The following is a 17,374-nucleotide window of genomic DNA, read 5'->3' as shown; positions in this document are numbered from 1 at the left end:
GTTCTTAGATTGACAATTTGGGAGATAGACACAGCTCCTTATCCCAGCAGGTGGCAACTTCAGCCGTGCTGAAGAGGTGCAGTTGGCTCTGGTTCTCTTTATTCCACCGACAGAAGTGGTACTTCCAGTTTCTCTTGCTGCTGTGTTAGATATACTTTATTAGCTTTCCAGCTGATTTCTTTATGTACTTCCTGATTTCTTATTAAGTATTTCAATTAATTTACCATCTGCATTGGATTTTGTTAGTTAAATAAAAAATGCACATGAAGGTAATTTTGTCTTGCATGAACACATCCAGTTCTTCATTTATTCTAAGCTTGTAGATCTGAATTTCCAGTTTTTCTTTGGACATTTCTTTTCTCTTTTTTTTTTTCCTTGACATCTCTCAGGTGACAAGAGCTGTGAGTAGAGAATTACTTCTGAAATTTCCAGTGTACTCTCTTCTCTGTGTGAGTGTGTGTCTGAGGCACATCTGCCTTGCAACCCCAAAGGATGGGATGATTTCTGTCACCAAGTCTCTCATGTTGCTAATTGCAGAGATACTGTGATTTACCTCCCTTTCTTATGGTTCAGTAAATTCAAAAAGCTAGACTATTACAATGGGACTGATAGTACAGCCAGCCCTCAGTTTGAAGCCTGTGTCAAAGTTTCTGTGCTGAAAGTTGCCATGCAGTAGATTTGTTGGCATAGTGGGGTGTGAGGATGTGCTGCTGGGCATACTCGGAAATCACCAGTCCACTAAGGACTGGGTTCTACCTGTCAATTTTTGTGGAACCTCTTGCAGAACCAGTCTGGGTCAAAGGATCATCTGGATGCTGATATGCCAAGGCATTTAGTGACTATATCTCCTTATGCATGTGGGCTGCTAGGTGCCGTGACTTTGTGATGTGTTCTGGTGCTGAAGTATCTGATGTTGGCTGTTACAGCATGTCCTCGAGGTTACACAAGACCAGTCAGAGCTATATAAACAGAGCTTCATTGGGAACATTCTTGTTTTCAGCCAGGGACAACTGGTATTCATCACATTTTTATCTTGTCTTTTAGTAAGCTCACTGTTCAATAACCTTCCTCAATTATTTCAAAAAACCTTAATATCACCTTAGAGGTTCACAGGTGTCTGAGTCTCTATAACTTAATGAATGACTGTTCTCACATGAGCAGTGGTAAATTAACACATCTGCTCATCATTGGGGTATTTAACTTCCTTTAATTTCAAAGATTTGGGTGCCACACTGCTTTGAGGACTTTTAAAAAAAGTCATACTGCATGTATCCCTGCCTGAAAACTTTTCTAAATCTGGCTTAGCATATTTAATATTGCAGCTACTATTAGAGAGAGTTAAAACTTTGCATTTGTTCAAATGTCAGTAGAAAAATACTGAACTTCACAAAGCCTTGGATTTTGTTGTTGTTGTAGAGCAGCCAAAAAGATATTTTTAAATTTTTTTTCTTGTATGATTCCTGTGAATTATAATTATGTGTCATTATAAAATCTTTTTAGAATAAAACTGACTGGTTCAGAAATTCATAAGGTGCTGTCATGTCTTTCATGGAGAACTGTCTATAATTTTGTAGTTACATATTCTGTTCCTTTCCACTCACTGAAGTTATAATTTTATATATTTTTTTAGCAGTCTTCTCATTGCAAGCAAAATGTTTTACTCACTGTGGTGGTACTGATAAGTAGTAAATAGTTCAATCTTCTCTTGGTTTCAATCTGTTCATTGTGCTAGTGTAACATGTCATTTTTCAAAGACTCCAAAGTCATGAATTATCTCCACATCATTATTCTGTAATATTCAACTCAGTCACTGAGAGCTTGATTATGATTACTAACAAATCAGCTAAAATATCCTAAAAGCAAAAAGGCTTAATTTGTAAATTTTAGTCTGTCTTTTTCATCTTCAGGTTTTTTTCCTGATTAATTTAAACATTTTTTTCAGTTTCTTGGTCTTCAATCTCCAGAGTAAAGTAAATAAAACACATCTCTAATACAAATGTACCTATGTTGTAGTTAGAGTATGGCTTCTTCAGAGCGGTTGAAATGATTCCCCTGACATAAATATGTTTCACAATGGATCACTGCACCCTCTCACGTGGTAACCTATCATCTCAAGCTCTAATGATCCCTTACCCTTGTTGACGTTAGCAAACTTTTCCTCTGGGGCATTTTGTCTTGTTTCTTTTGTCAGCTGTTCTAAAGAGAAGAAAATTACTAAGTCTTAATTTTTCTGCAAATTCTGAGGATTTTACTGCGAAGTTCAGTAACATGACAGTTGTTTTCGATGTAGTCAGAGATGCAGAAAGAAGAAAATTAGGCAGGCTGCAAAGCTTCTTGTTCTACCTTTGATTCTCTTTAGTGATAAACAGTGGAATCTGAAAATTTTATAAAACTTCTTTAGAGTCCAATAGCTTGCAGTTTTATTACAAGGACATTTTTTCCCCTATAAACCCAATCTTTTATGTTTCTAAACAGAAGGAAATGAGAATACAGCAATCAAAAAGGTGGGGATGAGAACAAAATTTAAATAATTAAAAGCAAAAAGTTTACTAAAAATGTTGGTATCTGATTATCTATTTCCCCAGGGTAAGTGAAAGATTACATTCTTCCTAACATGTGTAAGATTATTATGTTCTCTTGCTGTCACTGAGCCATATGTAGTATTTTCAGCTCCAGAAGCTGACAACCTGCTGAAATTTCTTGGTTTCTCTTTGGGCCAACAAGTCTTGGAAACCTTTCTCCATGCCCAGGATGGGAAGGTCATGGCGCTGAGCTGTGTAATCCCATCCCTTGCCTTGTTGGATTCAGAGTGGACTGTGGGTAGTATATAGATGTTGGGAAGGCAGGAGGAAGTGCTTTTCCTTAAAGTTCTTCAGGCACCTTTTGAGTCGAGAAAAGATATTCATGGTCTAGGAATAAAAAAGCCAAACTCAAGAGGCCCAGCAGGGTCCAAATGTTTTATGCTTTTAAATATCCAAATGTCTTGCATCTTCGACACGATACAGTGGGGATTTCTCAGGTTGCTGGAGTTTTTTAGGACCTGCTTTAAGCAGTTTTCTCTTTTAATCATCTTTTTCAGCCCTGAATGACTATACATTACAGAAATACTGTGACATTTAATACATGAAAGCATTTCTGTTTTCCAGTGCGGGCTGTAGCAGTTCTATTGATTTTAATGCAATTGCTTAAGGATATGTCTGAGTAGTATTTGGGCCAACAGCAATGTAATTTTTTCCTTCTCTTTGAAAACATCTGCTGAACACAATAAAACTTTGATTTTGAAGTTTAAGTTTGGTATTTGAAAAACATTCAAAAGTAAAGGGACAGCTCTATTCAAAAGTGAGCAGACTGATTAGTAGTGATAATGCTGTTTTTTAAATACATTGGTTGCAGTAAACTGTTAGGATACTTTGTACCTGGCAACCTGGTCTTCTGGAACAACAACAAAAAAGTGAAAATCAAGTTTGATTTAAAAAGAGCTCTTCTGAAATTGTGTTACTACTGGATGAGAGTCCTCCTTCACCAAACATACTTACAAGATATGTAATCAATTTTAAAGAAAGCTGCAGTGCAAGCAGTGGAGTGAAAGCCAGTCAGAATTGTGTGTTTGACAAGAAAAGTGGTAGATATGGGCATAAAGGTATAGCTGTAAACTGCTAAGTATGAAAAAATTATAAACTGTTTTACACGCTCTTCAGCCTATTGTCTTGTGGCTGCATTCTGGTAATAAACCATGGTGATTGCACCTCGTTGACTGATAAGGTAGATGAGCTAACCAGCTTTAGCACTTGTGTCATTCAACAGCCCTGTTGAATAGGATATGAAGTCATTGGCTAATTACCATAAAACACAATTATAGACTTTCTTGATAAAGCATATTTACTGCTGGAAACTATAAAGTTTCTTCCTGATGGTCAGAGCCCAGGTTCCAACATGATTTTTGCTGAGGTGTGTTAAACTTGACAGACTTGTGTAGAATTTTATGGAGCTTTTAGCAGATGTGGGAATGCTCTGCTTAGATTAAATTGTCACATACATTGTACGCTCGAGGATTTTTATGATCATGGATGTATAAGTGTGGAGCTACCATCAGTTTGTTTACCATCAATTTTGGAAACAGAAGAAAACCTTGGATCTTCCTCATGCCTTTCAGTTCTCACAAAGACTGGTGATACTTTCAGAAAATGCCTTTTGGAAGTTTTCAGGCCAGAATAAGTCATCCTGCAAAATTGCTCCAACTGTTTTATCATTTTAGTGTGGTCTAAGACCATGGAAACAATAAGCTTCCAAATCTACAGATTTAGGTATGGCTAATGAAGTCAAATGCACAGTCTCCTGAACACTATTGTATGTAGTGCCCTGTTAGCTTATATGTGAAGGAGTGAATTAAAATTTTAGGACACCTGGCAGACAATATGTTTCTCTGTTTACCATCTGGAATGAAGGCTTGGTTCAGGCCTTATTTATTGTCTGATGCATGTTACTTAAGAAGAGGAAGAACTGAGCATCCTTTTTCAGGAACTTAAAAATGTAGATCTTATTATTCATGTGAAATAACTAGAACTCATGTTTTGTCCTGCTTCAGGGAAAGAAACAGAGTATGTCACCAGTGATCAATCTAATGAACATTCCCTTTCAATGTCTAAGTCTGTGTTTAAAAAAACTAAGTTAGTTTTCTGTGAAGTAACACAACAAGTGCTTCTGAATTCTGAGGTAAATTCAGACTGTTGAAAATCAGGAGAGGTGTTTAGGTGCCCTTAATGAGATTGTGCATTAAGAAACAAGAATGTTTTTGAGTGATGGCTTGAAATTTTTGTTGTGTGTGTGTGATAATTGCTGCTTTAGGAAGCCCACCCTCAGCTGAAGTATCTTTGAGAGATCTTTCAAATTCAGTGGACACATAAGCTCCCAGATTCAAGATGTCTAAAACAAGGATACAAATTGCAATTAAGATAGACTGACCATCTGACTTATGCCATTCTACCACAGAGGTGAGGTAAAGTAAACTTGGTAAACTTTATTTCAGGGTGGTGAGATCAGTCTTTAACCAATCTACACACTTTGATGAGAATTCCTATTGATCTATAGGTATATAACACTTTTCAAGGTTAAAAAAACAAACAAACAACAACAACAAAAAACAAACCACCAAACAACAAAAAAACAGCAAATATATCTCTGTTGGTCTAATTGCATTACCAACAATGTGTGTCTTATTATCTGAAGCCTAAAGCAGATTTAAAAAAAAAAATATTAGGGCAATCTGACACCTGCTCTGTGAAAAAACATTCCTTAGGAAACTGTGACTCTAGAGCTATCTGTGATCTTATAAACAGAATTAATCCTGAGCATTTGTTTGCTGTCATCAACAGTAGCGTACCACCAGCAGCAGTATTTAACTACACAGAAAAAAGAACAGCATAGGATCAGGGAGAAAGTCAGTATTGTCTTCCCAGAAAAGTTCCTGTGATAAAACTATCTGGGTCTTAGAATCGTTGCTTCCATGATAAATGCCTCAAAATTTAATGTCTGAGATGTTGAAAACCTTCTTTGAATTAAAGTTTTCTTTGTGACTTCCCTGGCTTAGCATCCTGGAATTGTTCAAAATTTATTGGCCTTTGTTTTGTTTTTTAAAATGCATGCATGGAAATCCAAGTGTGAAATGGGTTTCAATTTTCTTTATTGTGCAAAATGAAATCTGAGTTTTCCTATTAAATGAACAGTTACACAATTTAGCACCTTTTCACACATACCCCAACAAAAAGAACCGCAAGCCAAACTAAACCTAGCCTCATTTATACTGTGCCAAACAAAAAATTTCTGTGGGTTTATTTCTGTCTGTTCCTTTTCTTATTTTCTGCTTCTTCCTATCGTATATGACTGGGTTTAGTATGGAAGCTTTCCCAGCCGGATGCTATCTTTAATTACTATAATGATTATTATGCATATCTGTGGTGTACTGTGCAGTTGTTAATTAGAATTGTATAGGTACTTAAGCTGAAATTGCAGTGGCAGTTATGTCTTACTATGGTGTGAAAGCAATAGAATTGTGATGGTAGTAATTTATATTCCATATGTTACAATACATTGATTTTGTTACAATAGAGGGAGATCACTGCTAGTATGATTTACCCATGTTTTTCAATATATACATCATGACTTGGGTACGAAGTTGCAGGCTTGAAGTTAATTTGGAAGATAAGATTTTAATTTTTTTAGGGGGCTTTAGTAATCCCAGGGTACTTAAGGTACTGAGTGAGAGCAAAAACAGGTGGCAAAGTTAATTCTAATAAATGCTGACTACTTTATATGGGGCAGGTAATTTTACACATACAGTTTGGGGGGAGGGGTGTCTAAGTTATAATTCTGAGATAGATATCACTATTACAGATTATAAAAGTTTGAAAATGTTAGCCCAGGGTTTTGTAACTATTTGAAAAGAATAATTCCTAAAGTTGTACTTGGTTCTTGGTAGAGAGAAACTCCCTAAATTATCCCTGTGCCATTCTATAACACCTAGCTGTGTTTTTGTGAGCTGCGGTATTGCCTATAGTTCTGGATTTCCCACCCCAGAAAGATGCTCTGGGACAGAGGAAGTAGGAGTGATGAGAGTTACCAGACCTCTCAAACCAGCAGAGGTTTAGATGGAGTATGAAGCAGAGAAGGATTTGCTTGAGAGATCTGTAGAATCACAGGCTCCATAAATAAGGTGAATGGAGAGGATTAGATGAAATACGTAGTGTGCAGATTCAAAATAAATTAGTTTTTCTCATATTGTGTATTTGAACTATGGAGCTCATAGCATTTTGAGAATGCTGAAGACTAATGAATTAAGTTTAATAACCAGCCAAACAAAATCTAACATCCCTCCTACCCACAAAAGTGTGAAGAATAAAACCCCATCCTTTAAACAGAAAAGTGTCACCACTGATTGAAAAAATGTTTGATCCATTGGTTACGGAAAACTGAGAGTACACTCAAAGGAAAGTGTCATGTTATCACTCTGTTTTCTGTTGTTCGTATTTCCTGTTGCTCAGTGTCAGAAATCAGGTAGGAGGGGAGATGGATTTTGAGTGTAGCTCTGGTTGTTCTTGTAACTGGTATGTAGATTTATCTGGTTCAGGAAGATAACATCACTGAACGTGGCAGAACATGTGTTACACATTGCACTGCAAGGAACAGAACTGCCTTAAATAGCTGAATTAAGTTTATATCTGTGTTCTGCATGTGTAAATTAGTGGCATATCATTTGACTGGCATTAAGAGGAGACTAATATTCACTCATGGTTGTGAAATACATTCTTTTCCTTGGCATCACTCAATTTTGAGGGGAAATCTGTATTGCTATAGAGAATTCTTTCATCAGAAATGGTGTATTAAAGGTGTTTGCTAGAAGATCTGGGAGTTTTCTACCTTTATTGTTTAAAAGTTCATCTTAAATGGCAGGATATGAAGACCCTTTAACAAATATGAATGTGTGGTATTTTCTGTGAGATTAAATCTATTTCATGACTTAATTTTAATTTCTGAAACATAGTAATTTGATTCCTAAGAGCAAATAAAAGGTTGCAAATAGTTCTCTTCATGTTTTCAGAAACAACTAGCCAGCTGGAGGTTTGAAAAGGTGTGTTTAAGCTACTTTTGGTGTGTTTAAACTGGAAGTTGGCAACTCCTGCAGACGTGTTCTTGCTGTATAGCTGCTTTCTACTTGTTTTCAGAAATCCTACTCGATGTTTTAGGTTACCTGTGTTTATTTATGTGTATTGTATTTACCAAAAATGGATGAAAGTCTGTTTGCATTTGAAAGGACAAAACATAGTTTGTGTGCGCATATGTATATATATATGTAATTTTTTTTAATCTCTTTTGACATGTATGCCAGATCACCTTAGTGATATTCTTCTTTTCTTACGGCTACAAGACTTTTTTCCACATCCAAAGAAATCAGCAGGACTAGTATCTTTGATATTAGAACCGAAGGTCTAAATCTGCTCAGTAGCTTCCTCGTAGGATGTCAGTGGCATATATATGGTAGCAAAGGCCTTTTATTGTCAGACTATGCACCACTAACAATACCCTTACTGAATTGAAAAATAAATGTAGTGTTTAGCTGGCCTGTGCCAGCTTCCCTCTGAATTCTAAAATGTATGAAATTTTATATTCTTAAGTCAGGATAGAATTCCTAAATATTTTATCCTAATTTCAATTGATTTTTAGCTTTAGAGGTTTTTAAAAATTGTAAATGCAAACCCGTCTCAGGATATTTCAATCACTTGATCAAACCACATTAGGAAGGTTTTGTACAAATGTGCAAAAATAGTTTGAAGTTTGTTATCTTGTTCTTCATTCAGTCTAGAAACTTCCCAGAGTTCCTAATTGTTTGGTTTGTTTCCTTTTAGATGAAACGGCTCCTAAAGAAGTCAGCAGGGTAAGTGCTGCTCTCTATCCCCTTTAAAAAGTAGTGGCCCACTGTTCACTTGAGATGATTTTTCCATATACTCTGATCAAGATTTATCTCTATTCCCTGGCTATAGTGGATCTCCAGAGGAAAAAAATGCTGTACAGACTGTCTAGAGAACAGTTAATAAGGGAAGTAAATATTAAGAACACTTAATTGGCTGTAAATAAATTGAAGGGTATTTTGCATTTAGAGTTCTCCCAGTGCTATTTTTGTGATCCAGTTTTAAAAAGATACTTCATGGAAACCAGGAAATTTATGGGACTTTGAGCATAACATCAGACTATTTAATCAGCGTGACTGCCTCAATAGATGGCAAGCATAAGGAGGGACGAAAAATGCCCTATTTAATAATCTTTTTTGAGATGTAGTATGGCACAATGAATTAAATTCTCTAATTTAAAATATTTTGCAGTGGTCTGCATGAAATGTAGTGTAAAATCCTAAAAAACCATATTCAGTAATAGATTCCCAACCCTAGCCTTACATCTGATTGACACTGTGTCCTACAGAATATCCATGACTGTCCATGACTGAGGACTAATTACAGGGGTCTGTTGGGAATGAGTGCCTTTGCTGTGAATGAGAAAAGATCAGTACAGGACAATCTGTTGCCCCCAGATGAGTCTAGCCATCCTGAGAGACCCCATAAGATGGGGGAGCCCATACAACTTTCCAGGGTGGAATCATAGTCCTATCTTACTCTCCTTCTTGAGTGTCTTGCAGAAACTATTTTGTGTTCCCAGGAGAAGCACAGTAGTGTCAGACATACATCATAAATAGGGCATGTTGAAAGACTACAAAAACTGTCTGGATGCTCTTGCAGTCAGTAGAAGTAGGAGAGAACTAAGGCTGGTTGTGGAAACCTCAGTTTTGTAACCCTGTGAGCGAGAGGCTGGGATGAGGGGGAGTAGAAGTTCACCTCATATGTGTCTACAAAAAAGAGATTAAACATTGTCTAAAGTGTGCTCATTCAAGCAGATGTTTTCCATATACACAATGTGCCATGGACTTAGAAGGGTGTTGAGAATATTGGTGGAAATTAGTATGTTTTAGTAATTCATTAGTTTTCAACATGGTTTTTTTATCCCTTAGTATGCTACTGTTACAAGAGTGAATACTTTTTGGTGTAACCTGGAATTACTGTTGCTAGTATATCTATATATATTGTTTTGATCTTAAATAACTAAAAATGTGCCTAAAAATCTCAGAAGCTCTAATTATATATGTGGGAAAGTACCTTTTAATCGTCATTAATTTAGCAGATTAACATTTACCAAAACCTCTGTAAAACAGAATTACAGAATGAATCTTGATTACCACATCTGAACTATTTAAGGCAAAGAAAACAAGTTCTGAATTCCCAAGTCTGCCATGCCAGTCACTCACTGTGTCTCTCAGACTGGTTGCAGCCATCTCAGCCCATCAAAGTCCTGTCTAATGACTTAGGATTTCTTAAAGATCGATGGGCTGTCACTTGAAGCCTTGGAATCAGTAGGGTGCAGATGATACTTCATATCTTTTTAAGTAAGCATTTTCTCCCTTGTTTTTTTAGCCATTAATCACTGTGCACTTGGTATGTACACCGTGCTGCACTACTACTACTTTTTTTAAACTAAAGTACTTGAAGGTACTCGGTATTACACCATACTACAAATTCACAGGTTTGTTTTCTGTATTTTTGAATAATGCCATTTATAATAATATAGACCATTGTAATACATCCTCTTTCTTCAGCAGCAGCTCAAACAGATACCAGTTTAATTAAAATATGAACATAAATTAGAATTTAAATTAGGAAAGTTCTGCACATGAGTAATGCTTTTCAGACAAAAAGACATGTTCATGATGGCTGAAGAATTATGAGTTTTGAAGTCATTAAATGTTACATTTTTAATTCCTGAAAACATCTGCAAGAAGCAGCTTTTATTATAAGGAAGGAAAAATTAAGGTTAGTGAAAGGAGATTTATTGCAGAATTAAACCACGCTTTGCTTAACAATACCATGTTAGCCAGAAAACGAGCTAGGAAGACACAGAAAAAATCTTTATTGGAAGGAAATTTCAGCATTTTCAAGGGTCTTATGTTGCAGTTTCACACTTTGAAAATTTAGGAGATTTTGAAGTGGAAGTTTTGAAATCCTGTTGTATAGGAACTACATTTTGAATATATTATCATTTTTAGCTTCTTAGTAGAAAATTAAAATAAAGCAGCACACTTGGCTGTTGGCACTTCAAGTTTTTGAAAGAAGGGGAGAGGAGAAAGTAGGAGAAAACTTCCACATTATTTAAATTTTGAGAATTGTAGAAGAGAAAAGAAGCTTTTCAAAATTTATTATCTTTAATTCTGGTCTACTAATGACAATTTTGTCAATATTTCGGTGTTCAGAAATCATATGGAAAGATTTCCTCATTTGGCCTGACATAGCATCTGATGAGTCGTGGAGGGGAAAGATTTCCTGATTCCTGTAGACTGCTTTTGGCATAAGAACAGCTCTGGTTACAAAATACCCTATGAGCATCTGTGACCAGTGAACCTGTGAACTTTTTTTCTGAATACTAGTTTCCAATGTTTATGAAATATATGTAACTGGGGACAGAACCTCCTTTTTGTGTGATGTAGTATTGGGAACATCCTTGGAAATGCTGAGTTTCTTCTGCTTACTATTGTGCAGATGTGTGTTGGCTGATCCCATCCATCCTAGCTACACAAGTGGTTTTTTTGGGCAGAGGGATTTCAGAAAGAACACCAACTATTGAACTACTTGGATGAAGAAAACTTAAGCTGAATACTTTGTTATTTTGATGTTTCATCTGCAAAAGGAATGAAAACAGAGGAGTGTGATTTTGAGCACTAAGTGCACATGTATTCGTGCACATCTAGACTCAAGATGTAGTTCTCTGACAACATTAGTGAAAACAGTGTGCTTTGGAGACATGTTATTCTTTTCAGTTGGCAAAAATAACCCTTTTCCTTCATGAACTATAGCCAGGATTCTGTTCTACGTGCTGCGAAGTTTCCCGTGATCACTGTGTGCTCTTTTGTACCTCAGATTCTGAAGTTTAAATGAAAATACTCAATGTTCCTGATACGATCACGGCAAAATTAGCTGTTCATTTTGCTTAATAACTTTCCATTCCATGTTTACTTGAACAATACTTCCAGTGAAGCTGGCCTTTTGGCAAGTACCTTTGCTTTGTAAACTCTGGCAATGCCAACAGCAATTCACTTTGCAGAAGTTTACCATATAAACACCAGAAAATTATTACCTAGCAAGTGACTCGCTCATTTAGAGTACTTTATTCTTGGAAACAGGAATGATGCTTTAATCCTCTCCTTTCCCCTTTTTGGACTTGCAGCTTTTTGGCTGCTGCCTTGGCACCAGTCAGCACCCAGCACAGTGTGTCACTGCCAGTCAGAGAATTAGCAAGAGTGTTTTCAGTAAATAGTTGCAGTAATTGCATGTATCTTCCCTGTGCGACTGATAATAAAGGTTCGGGCTCTTTATGACACATTGGCAAAGCAAGCTTATTCCTTGTAGTATCTTTTTTTAGTAAAGAAGGGATTTAAATACTTTTTTGCTGTCCCAGAACTGAGAACAAATTAATCAAAAAGTTGGGGGAACTAGAACAAATATAAAAATATATATAAATATATATTTAGCCTTTAGAAGTGTTGCAAATGGCATTGCACCTATTGTCACGAGAAGATGCTTGTATAAGCTGATCTCTTTAAAAAGAAAACCTTGTGAATACTGTGGTAGTGATAAGCAACTGTGGTAGGAAAATGAAGAAGTTTATTTTTAATTTTGTACATGGTGTCTTTAGAGTGCTTGCAAGTCAAGTATTAGGAGGGAATGTCATTTTATAAAAAGCTTTTTAAAAAGAGGAGCAGTATTCAGCCTTGTCAAGTTAAACTGAAGCTCATTATGCTGTTTTATTATATAATCTGGAGAGGTGATATAATTGAGATATTCATGAAGTTTTATGAGCCTTACAGCTAATAAAAGATTATATGGTTACTTCTATGTAATGATAATGTTATTTTCTCATAGGTGAAGCCTTTCCTTCTTATGATATTTTTTTCCTATTGTGAAGCTGTTTATTTCAGTGTTACCACTTGGTAACAGGGAAGGAGCTGATGGGAAGAATAGAATGGACATCAGTGAGTGGGGGCTATGGGGCAAGAATCTTCTTCTAGGAAAGGCATTCACTGTCTCTCTGAGGCTTGGAAATCAGCTACATAAAAAGGCCAGGAAATGTGTGCCTTCAAAGCTAGTGAGTCCTTTTTGTGCAGAGTAAGAGAGCTGGTTTGCATCATAACAGGGCCTGTGCTGTCAAACATCATCTCGTGTTTTCCTTTCTTTGCTTTTGTCATGAAGGTGTTTGATGAATGAAGAAAAAAATTCATAAATACCTGCCTATGGTGCTGCAATGCTAAACTTTATTTACCGTGCAAGTTCTAACCCATGTCCTCTCCAGTCAAAACAAGAAGAATAGACGTCAGACAAATGCGTGTAGGAGTAGTTTTCTCTGAGGCTATGTACAAGCATTAAAATTAATCACCTCGGCTAAGACTGCTCTTTATAGTTACTTGCTTTCCAGTGTCCAAGTTTAAAGAAAACTGGTTACTCCAGCCAAGCCCAGTTACCTCTTCTGATTTATTTTTTTTTTTTGAGTTTCTGCTCCAAGCTCATTGCTCCTCTGAAAATCATCTCTGCACTGTAAGTTGCTTACCACTTTCTTCAGTCCAAGGATTTCACATCCTTTGGCTCAGCATTTCCACTTGGAAACAAGCAGTTTGATTAGCCTTTTGTAAGGTTGGGGCGAGGTTGCGTTATTTAATTTTTTTTTTAATAAAGTTGAAATCCATATTTTTGTTTCTTCACATGTGCAGTTTATATGTTTTCAGTATTACTAGAATGTAGTTATCTTGTGGTTATCTATGCCTGAAAATAACAAACACTGGTTTCCATGCAAGATGGGAACTAGCCATCAGTGCAGATAAACATTGCAAAAGTATTGCAGCTAGTGATAGGGCCGAGCCTAGAAAAGGTAGCAGTACACATATGCACACAACCTATCTCACTACACTTAAAAAATGACTACTGAATAACTTTAGTATTGATTTAATTAAATAGATTGACTTTCTTTTATTATTATTTTTCCACGGCAGCCATTTTTTTCTTTATACCCACTGGTCATCAGAAGTGCAATAACATCACTATCATTAAAAGAAAATAATTTTTTGCATTTAAAGAAGTAGGTGATTATTGTGATACTTACAGGTCTGGCCTTCTTTGTTTCTACACTAGATGTCTGAGTACTCATTGTGATAAAGTGTAGTGACACATAGAATAAATATTTTAGATAGTTTTAAAGCAAATGTCTATTACAAGACCACCGTTGCCTTCAAGGGACTGGATTTAATCACCAATATATTCCTTTCTAGTTATGCATGCCTTTGTGAGGAAGAATAAAAGAAACACAGGTTTAAAAATCACTTAGTATGTGGGTAAATAAAGTAATAAAGTAATAGTTTCAAATTTTTAACATATATGTATTATTTCTTTAGAAAAGATACAAGTAATTGAGTCTTGGTTATCTTTTCAGAAGATAAGTTATGGATGCAGCCAGAAAATTATATAGAGCAAGTCTCTTAAATCAGGATGGTAACTGTGCATATGGAATTTTTCATAATGCTACCTGAGAGAATGGAAAGCTGATCTATTTCAGAAAAAGGCATCAAATATTTTAGTTTATTTACTTCTTTTTGTGACAACTTTTTTTTTTTTTTTGAGAAGTACAGAAGTGTTGCTGTTGGGAAATAATTTTTATAATGCAAATATCAATGGTATTGAGAGCTTAGTATGTAAGACCTGTCTTTTTATACTTCTGGTCAAGTATGAAAATACCTATGGTGAAATATTTCGAACTGATCAGACCATTAAGACTTCAAACAAGTGTTCTTTTTTTTCTGGAGGTGTTTTTAGTTTGTCTTTAAATTCTTTCCCTGATGACTCCTGTTGCCGAGACTATAGTTTTATAGGAAAGAAAACTTGTGTTGGCTGGAAGTTTCTGAGGAGATTTTGGCTGTTTTCAGTTCAGCAGCTGCCTATGTTCTGTACTGTGCTAATAGACGAGAGAGGAGCTGTCAGTTTTAAAGATGGCTGAAGAACCTTGGTTGCAATCCAGTCCCTGCCTAAGGACATTCTTTTGTGTAAAATGTTGCACAGAGTTACTTGAATTCATTATCTGCAAGTTTTGATGCTGTCATTGACAGTTTAATTTAGGTGGTTTGAAGAAACTGGTTATCTAAAACACTAACTGATGTAACCAGATCTAGAATGGGTGTTTTAAACTCCTGTATCTCTGTACAATGTCCTTGCCCTATGTACATCCTTTATTCTCAGTGATTTTACACTATTCAAGAACTGAGGTTCCTTACACAGACCTCTTATTTGCCCCAGTAGAATCTAGTCCTGGTTCAGAAATTGCTTCTTACCTGGACAGCTGAGTTCAGTTTTTTCTTCTCAGGGAATGTAACTTTGGTTTCACAAAGTGTTTTTGTTGTTTATTTTTTTGTTGTTTTGTGGTTGGTAGGTTTGTTTGTGGTTGTGATGAGGTTTTTTTTGCTTGCTTGAGATGTTTCTCTTTGGTTTTGTTTGGTTGGTTTTGTTTGGTTGGTTTTGTTTTTTTCACCTTTTTTGGCCAGCTTACATGTCTCAGGTCAAAAATATGTCATCAGTTTCACGTGCCTCTCCATGTGTCCATGGTGTGTCCCCCTGTGACACCCCTGGAGTGCCTTGCAATTGGATCGAATTGGTGGTACTGGGTACAACGTGTATAGCCCTGGGTCACTCAGCACTACTGAGGACTCTTATTGTGCACTCCATCCAGGCAGACTTCACAGCAGTGATGGGCATTGGCCCTCTCCTTCTGATTTCTCTGGCATAGCAAATGAAATAAGAGAAACCTAGGAGGACAGAGTTTTCCCAGAACATTTCAGTTTGGTTGTTTTTTTTTGCCTTCTCATCCACTGAATTTCTGCATCCCCAAAGATCATTTGGCTATTCCTCTCATTAAATGGAATTTAGATGCTTGTTTATTCTAACTTTAGTCTGCGATAGGGTCATACACTTTAAGGCCTGCAAAAGGGACAAGTTCTGTTGCAGAACCAGACATTTGTTGCTCTGGAGAAAGAGCTCTGTAATAGGGAGCAAGTTTTACATAGAAACTTACTTATGGCTATCCATAAGACATTTTAAGAAGTTACAGAGCAAACAAATCAGCTTCTGGATTATGTCGCCACTCACTTATTGACCTCTGCTGTAGTAATAATGAAGGCTTTTTGTTGCAGCCAAGGGGCTTTTTCTTTCCTGCATGGAAAAAAAAAATCTTAATTTAAGGTCTTTTTGGTGTTTTTTTTTTTTTTTTTTTTTTTTTTTTTTTTTTTTTTTTTTGTTTGTTTGTTTTTGTTTTTTGTTTTTTACTTGATATTAAATTGTGTACTTGAGTATTAATTGTTTAGAATGAATACTTGAAATTTACCTCATTCTACAGTATTTCAGTATCTCCTTTCCTTTTATGTTTCTAGCCTCCTTGTTTACTTCTAAGTCACAAAACTATTTTTAACCTGTCATGGGTTGTTATCTTTTATTGCACTGCAATATTCTAAAGACTAAGAACCATATAAATATTTTTACATAAATCCTGTAAAAACAACCTTATTTTATATTTATAATTTTTATTATGAATATTTATAACACCATTTCCTTTCTTAATTGTTAGCCCATTTTCATAGCTTTAAAATATACACAGCTATTAGAAATATGATGCTGGTATGATAGGGCTAAACTAGTTTTTAGTCTAGTTGAATTATTTTATGCAATGTCATTGAAATTCAGAATTTTACAGTGGGTATACCAAAATACTTGTAGACACTGAATCTTAAATAGAAGGAAATCAGAAATGGGAAGAATGAATTAAGGAAAAAGTTGATGAATATTGATAATGTTTAAATTGCAAATTCAGAAACTCTACTTACTCCTTGTAAATATATGTGTGTGTATATATATATACATATAAATATATATAATTTATATTATATATATTATATATATGTGTGTATATATATAAGAAATACTCCTTTTCCACCAAGTGTGTTTGATTTTTTTGAGAAGTTGCTTTCTTGAAGTAAGTTTTACACCAAATATGCACAAGTCTGTGTTAGCAAGCACAATGGGTAGTTGTTATACCAGAGTTTTCTGATGACTTACTCAGGGTTTAAATACATGGTTTCGTAAAGGTTATTGTGGCTTTTCAACCAAACATGATTGTGGTTATCCAATCTAAAATGCCTAGAACCTAATAAAAAAACTTTCGCTCTACCATAATAAAAGGAAAACCATTTCACAGCATGACGGAGTGAATCTTTGTTGATGATTGATGTAAGAATTACTCAATTTTGAATCTGGGCAAGCTGTGTTCCTCAGGCCAGTTGTGGGTGGGCAGATGGTCAATACCAGACCACGTAGCAATGGCTGGCATTACGCAGCCACTGTCTTGCCAGTGACATGGGTGTGGGCAGTGGTTCGCCCTGCTTACCAAACATCTGCAAGCATATGTGGCAGAGGTGAGGATAAAGGGCACATAGCTTTGATATAATTACTATGCATGTTGAACTGCTGCTTGATTAGAGGGAAAGCAGTTATTCTGTCATGGCTGTTATGCCAATGGGCTCATTTTGATGATGCATTCTCTTAACGTATTAGCTTTAACCTTTGAAGGTTTGATTTAAATCCTGACTGTGCGTCACAGGCAAAAAGATGTGTATTCATTTCCAAGTTCTGAGAAGGCATTTTTCCACATGATAAAGGCTTTGTGCATGTGTGCTTGATTAGCTGTTGTTGCTTTA

The 17,374-nt window shown here is 35.9% G+C and overlaps 1 protein-coding gene across 9 annotated transcripts in view; it reads left to right on the top strand.

The window, feature by feature from the left end:
- The window catches only part of PDE10A (phosphodiesterase 10A), a gene marked incomplete at its 5' end in the record, with an annotated part of 237,119 nt that overhangs the window by 160,762 nt on the left and 58,983 nt on the right, over positions 1–17,374 (top strand). For all 9 annotated transcript variants that reach the window (XM_083857578.1, XM_083857577.1, XM_083857576.1 and 6 more), the window contains one exon: positions 8,400–8,428. In XM_083857578.1, coding sequence (XP_083713704.1) covers positions 8,400–8,428 — 29 coding nt within the window. The remainder of the gene's footprint in view (positions 1–8,399; positions 8,429–17,374) is intronic.

This window comes from Zosterops lateralis, assembly GCF_965231275.1.
Source record: "Zosterops lateralis genome assembly, chromosome: 3".
NCBI lineage: Eukaryota > Metazoa > Chordata > Aves > Passeriformes > Zosteropidae > Zosterops > Zosterops lateralis.
Note: the sequence above shows the minus strand (reverse complement) of the source record. Positions and strands in the feature narration are given on the sequence as shown.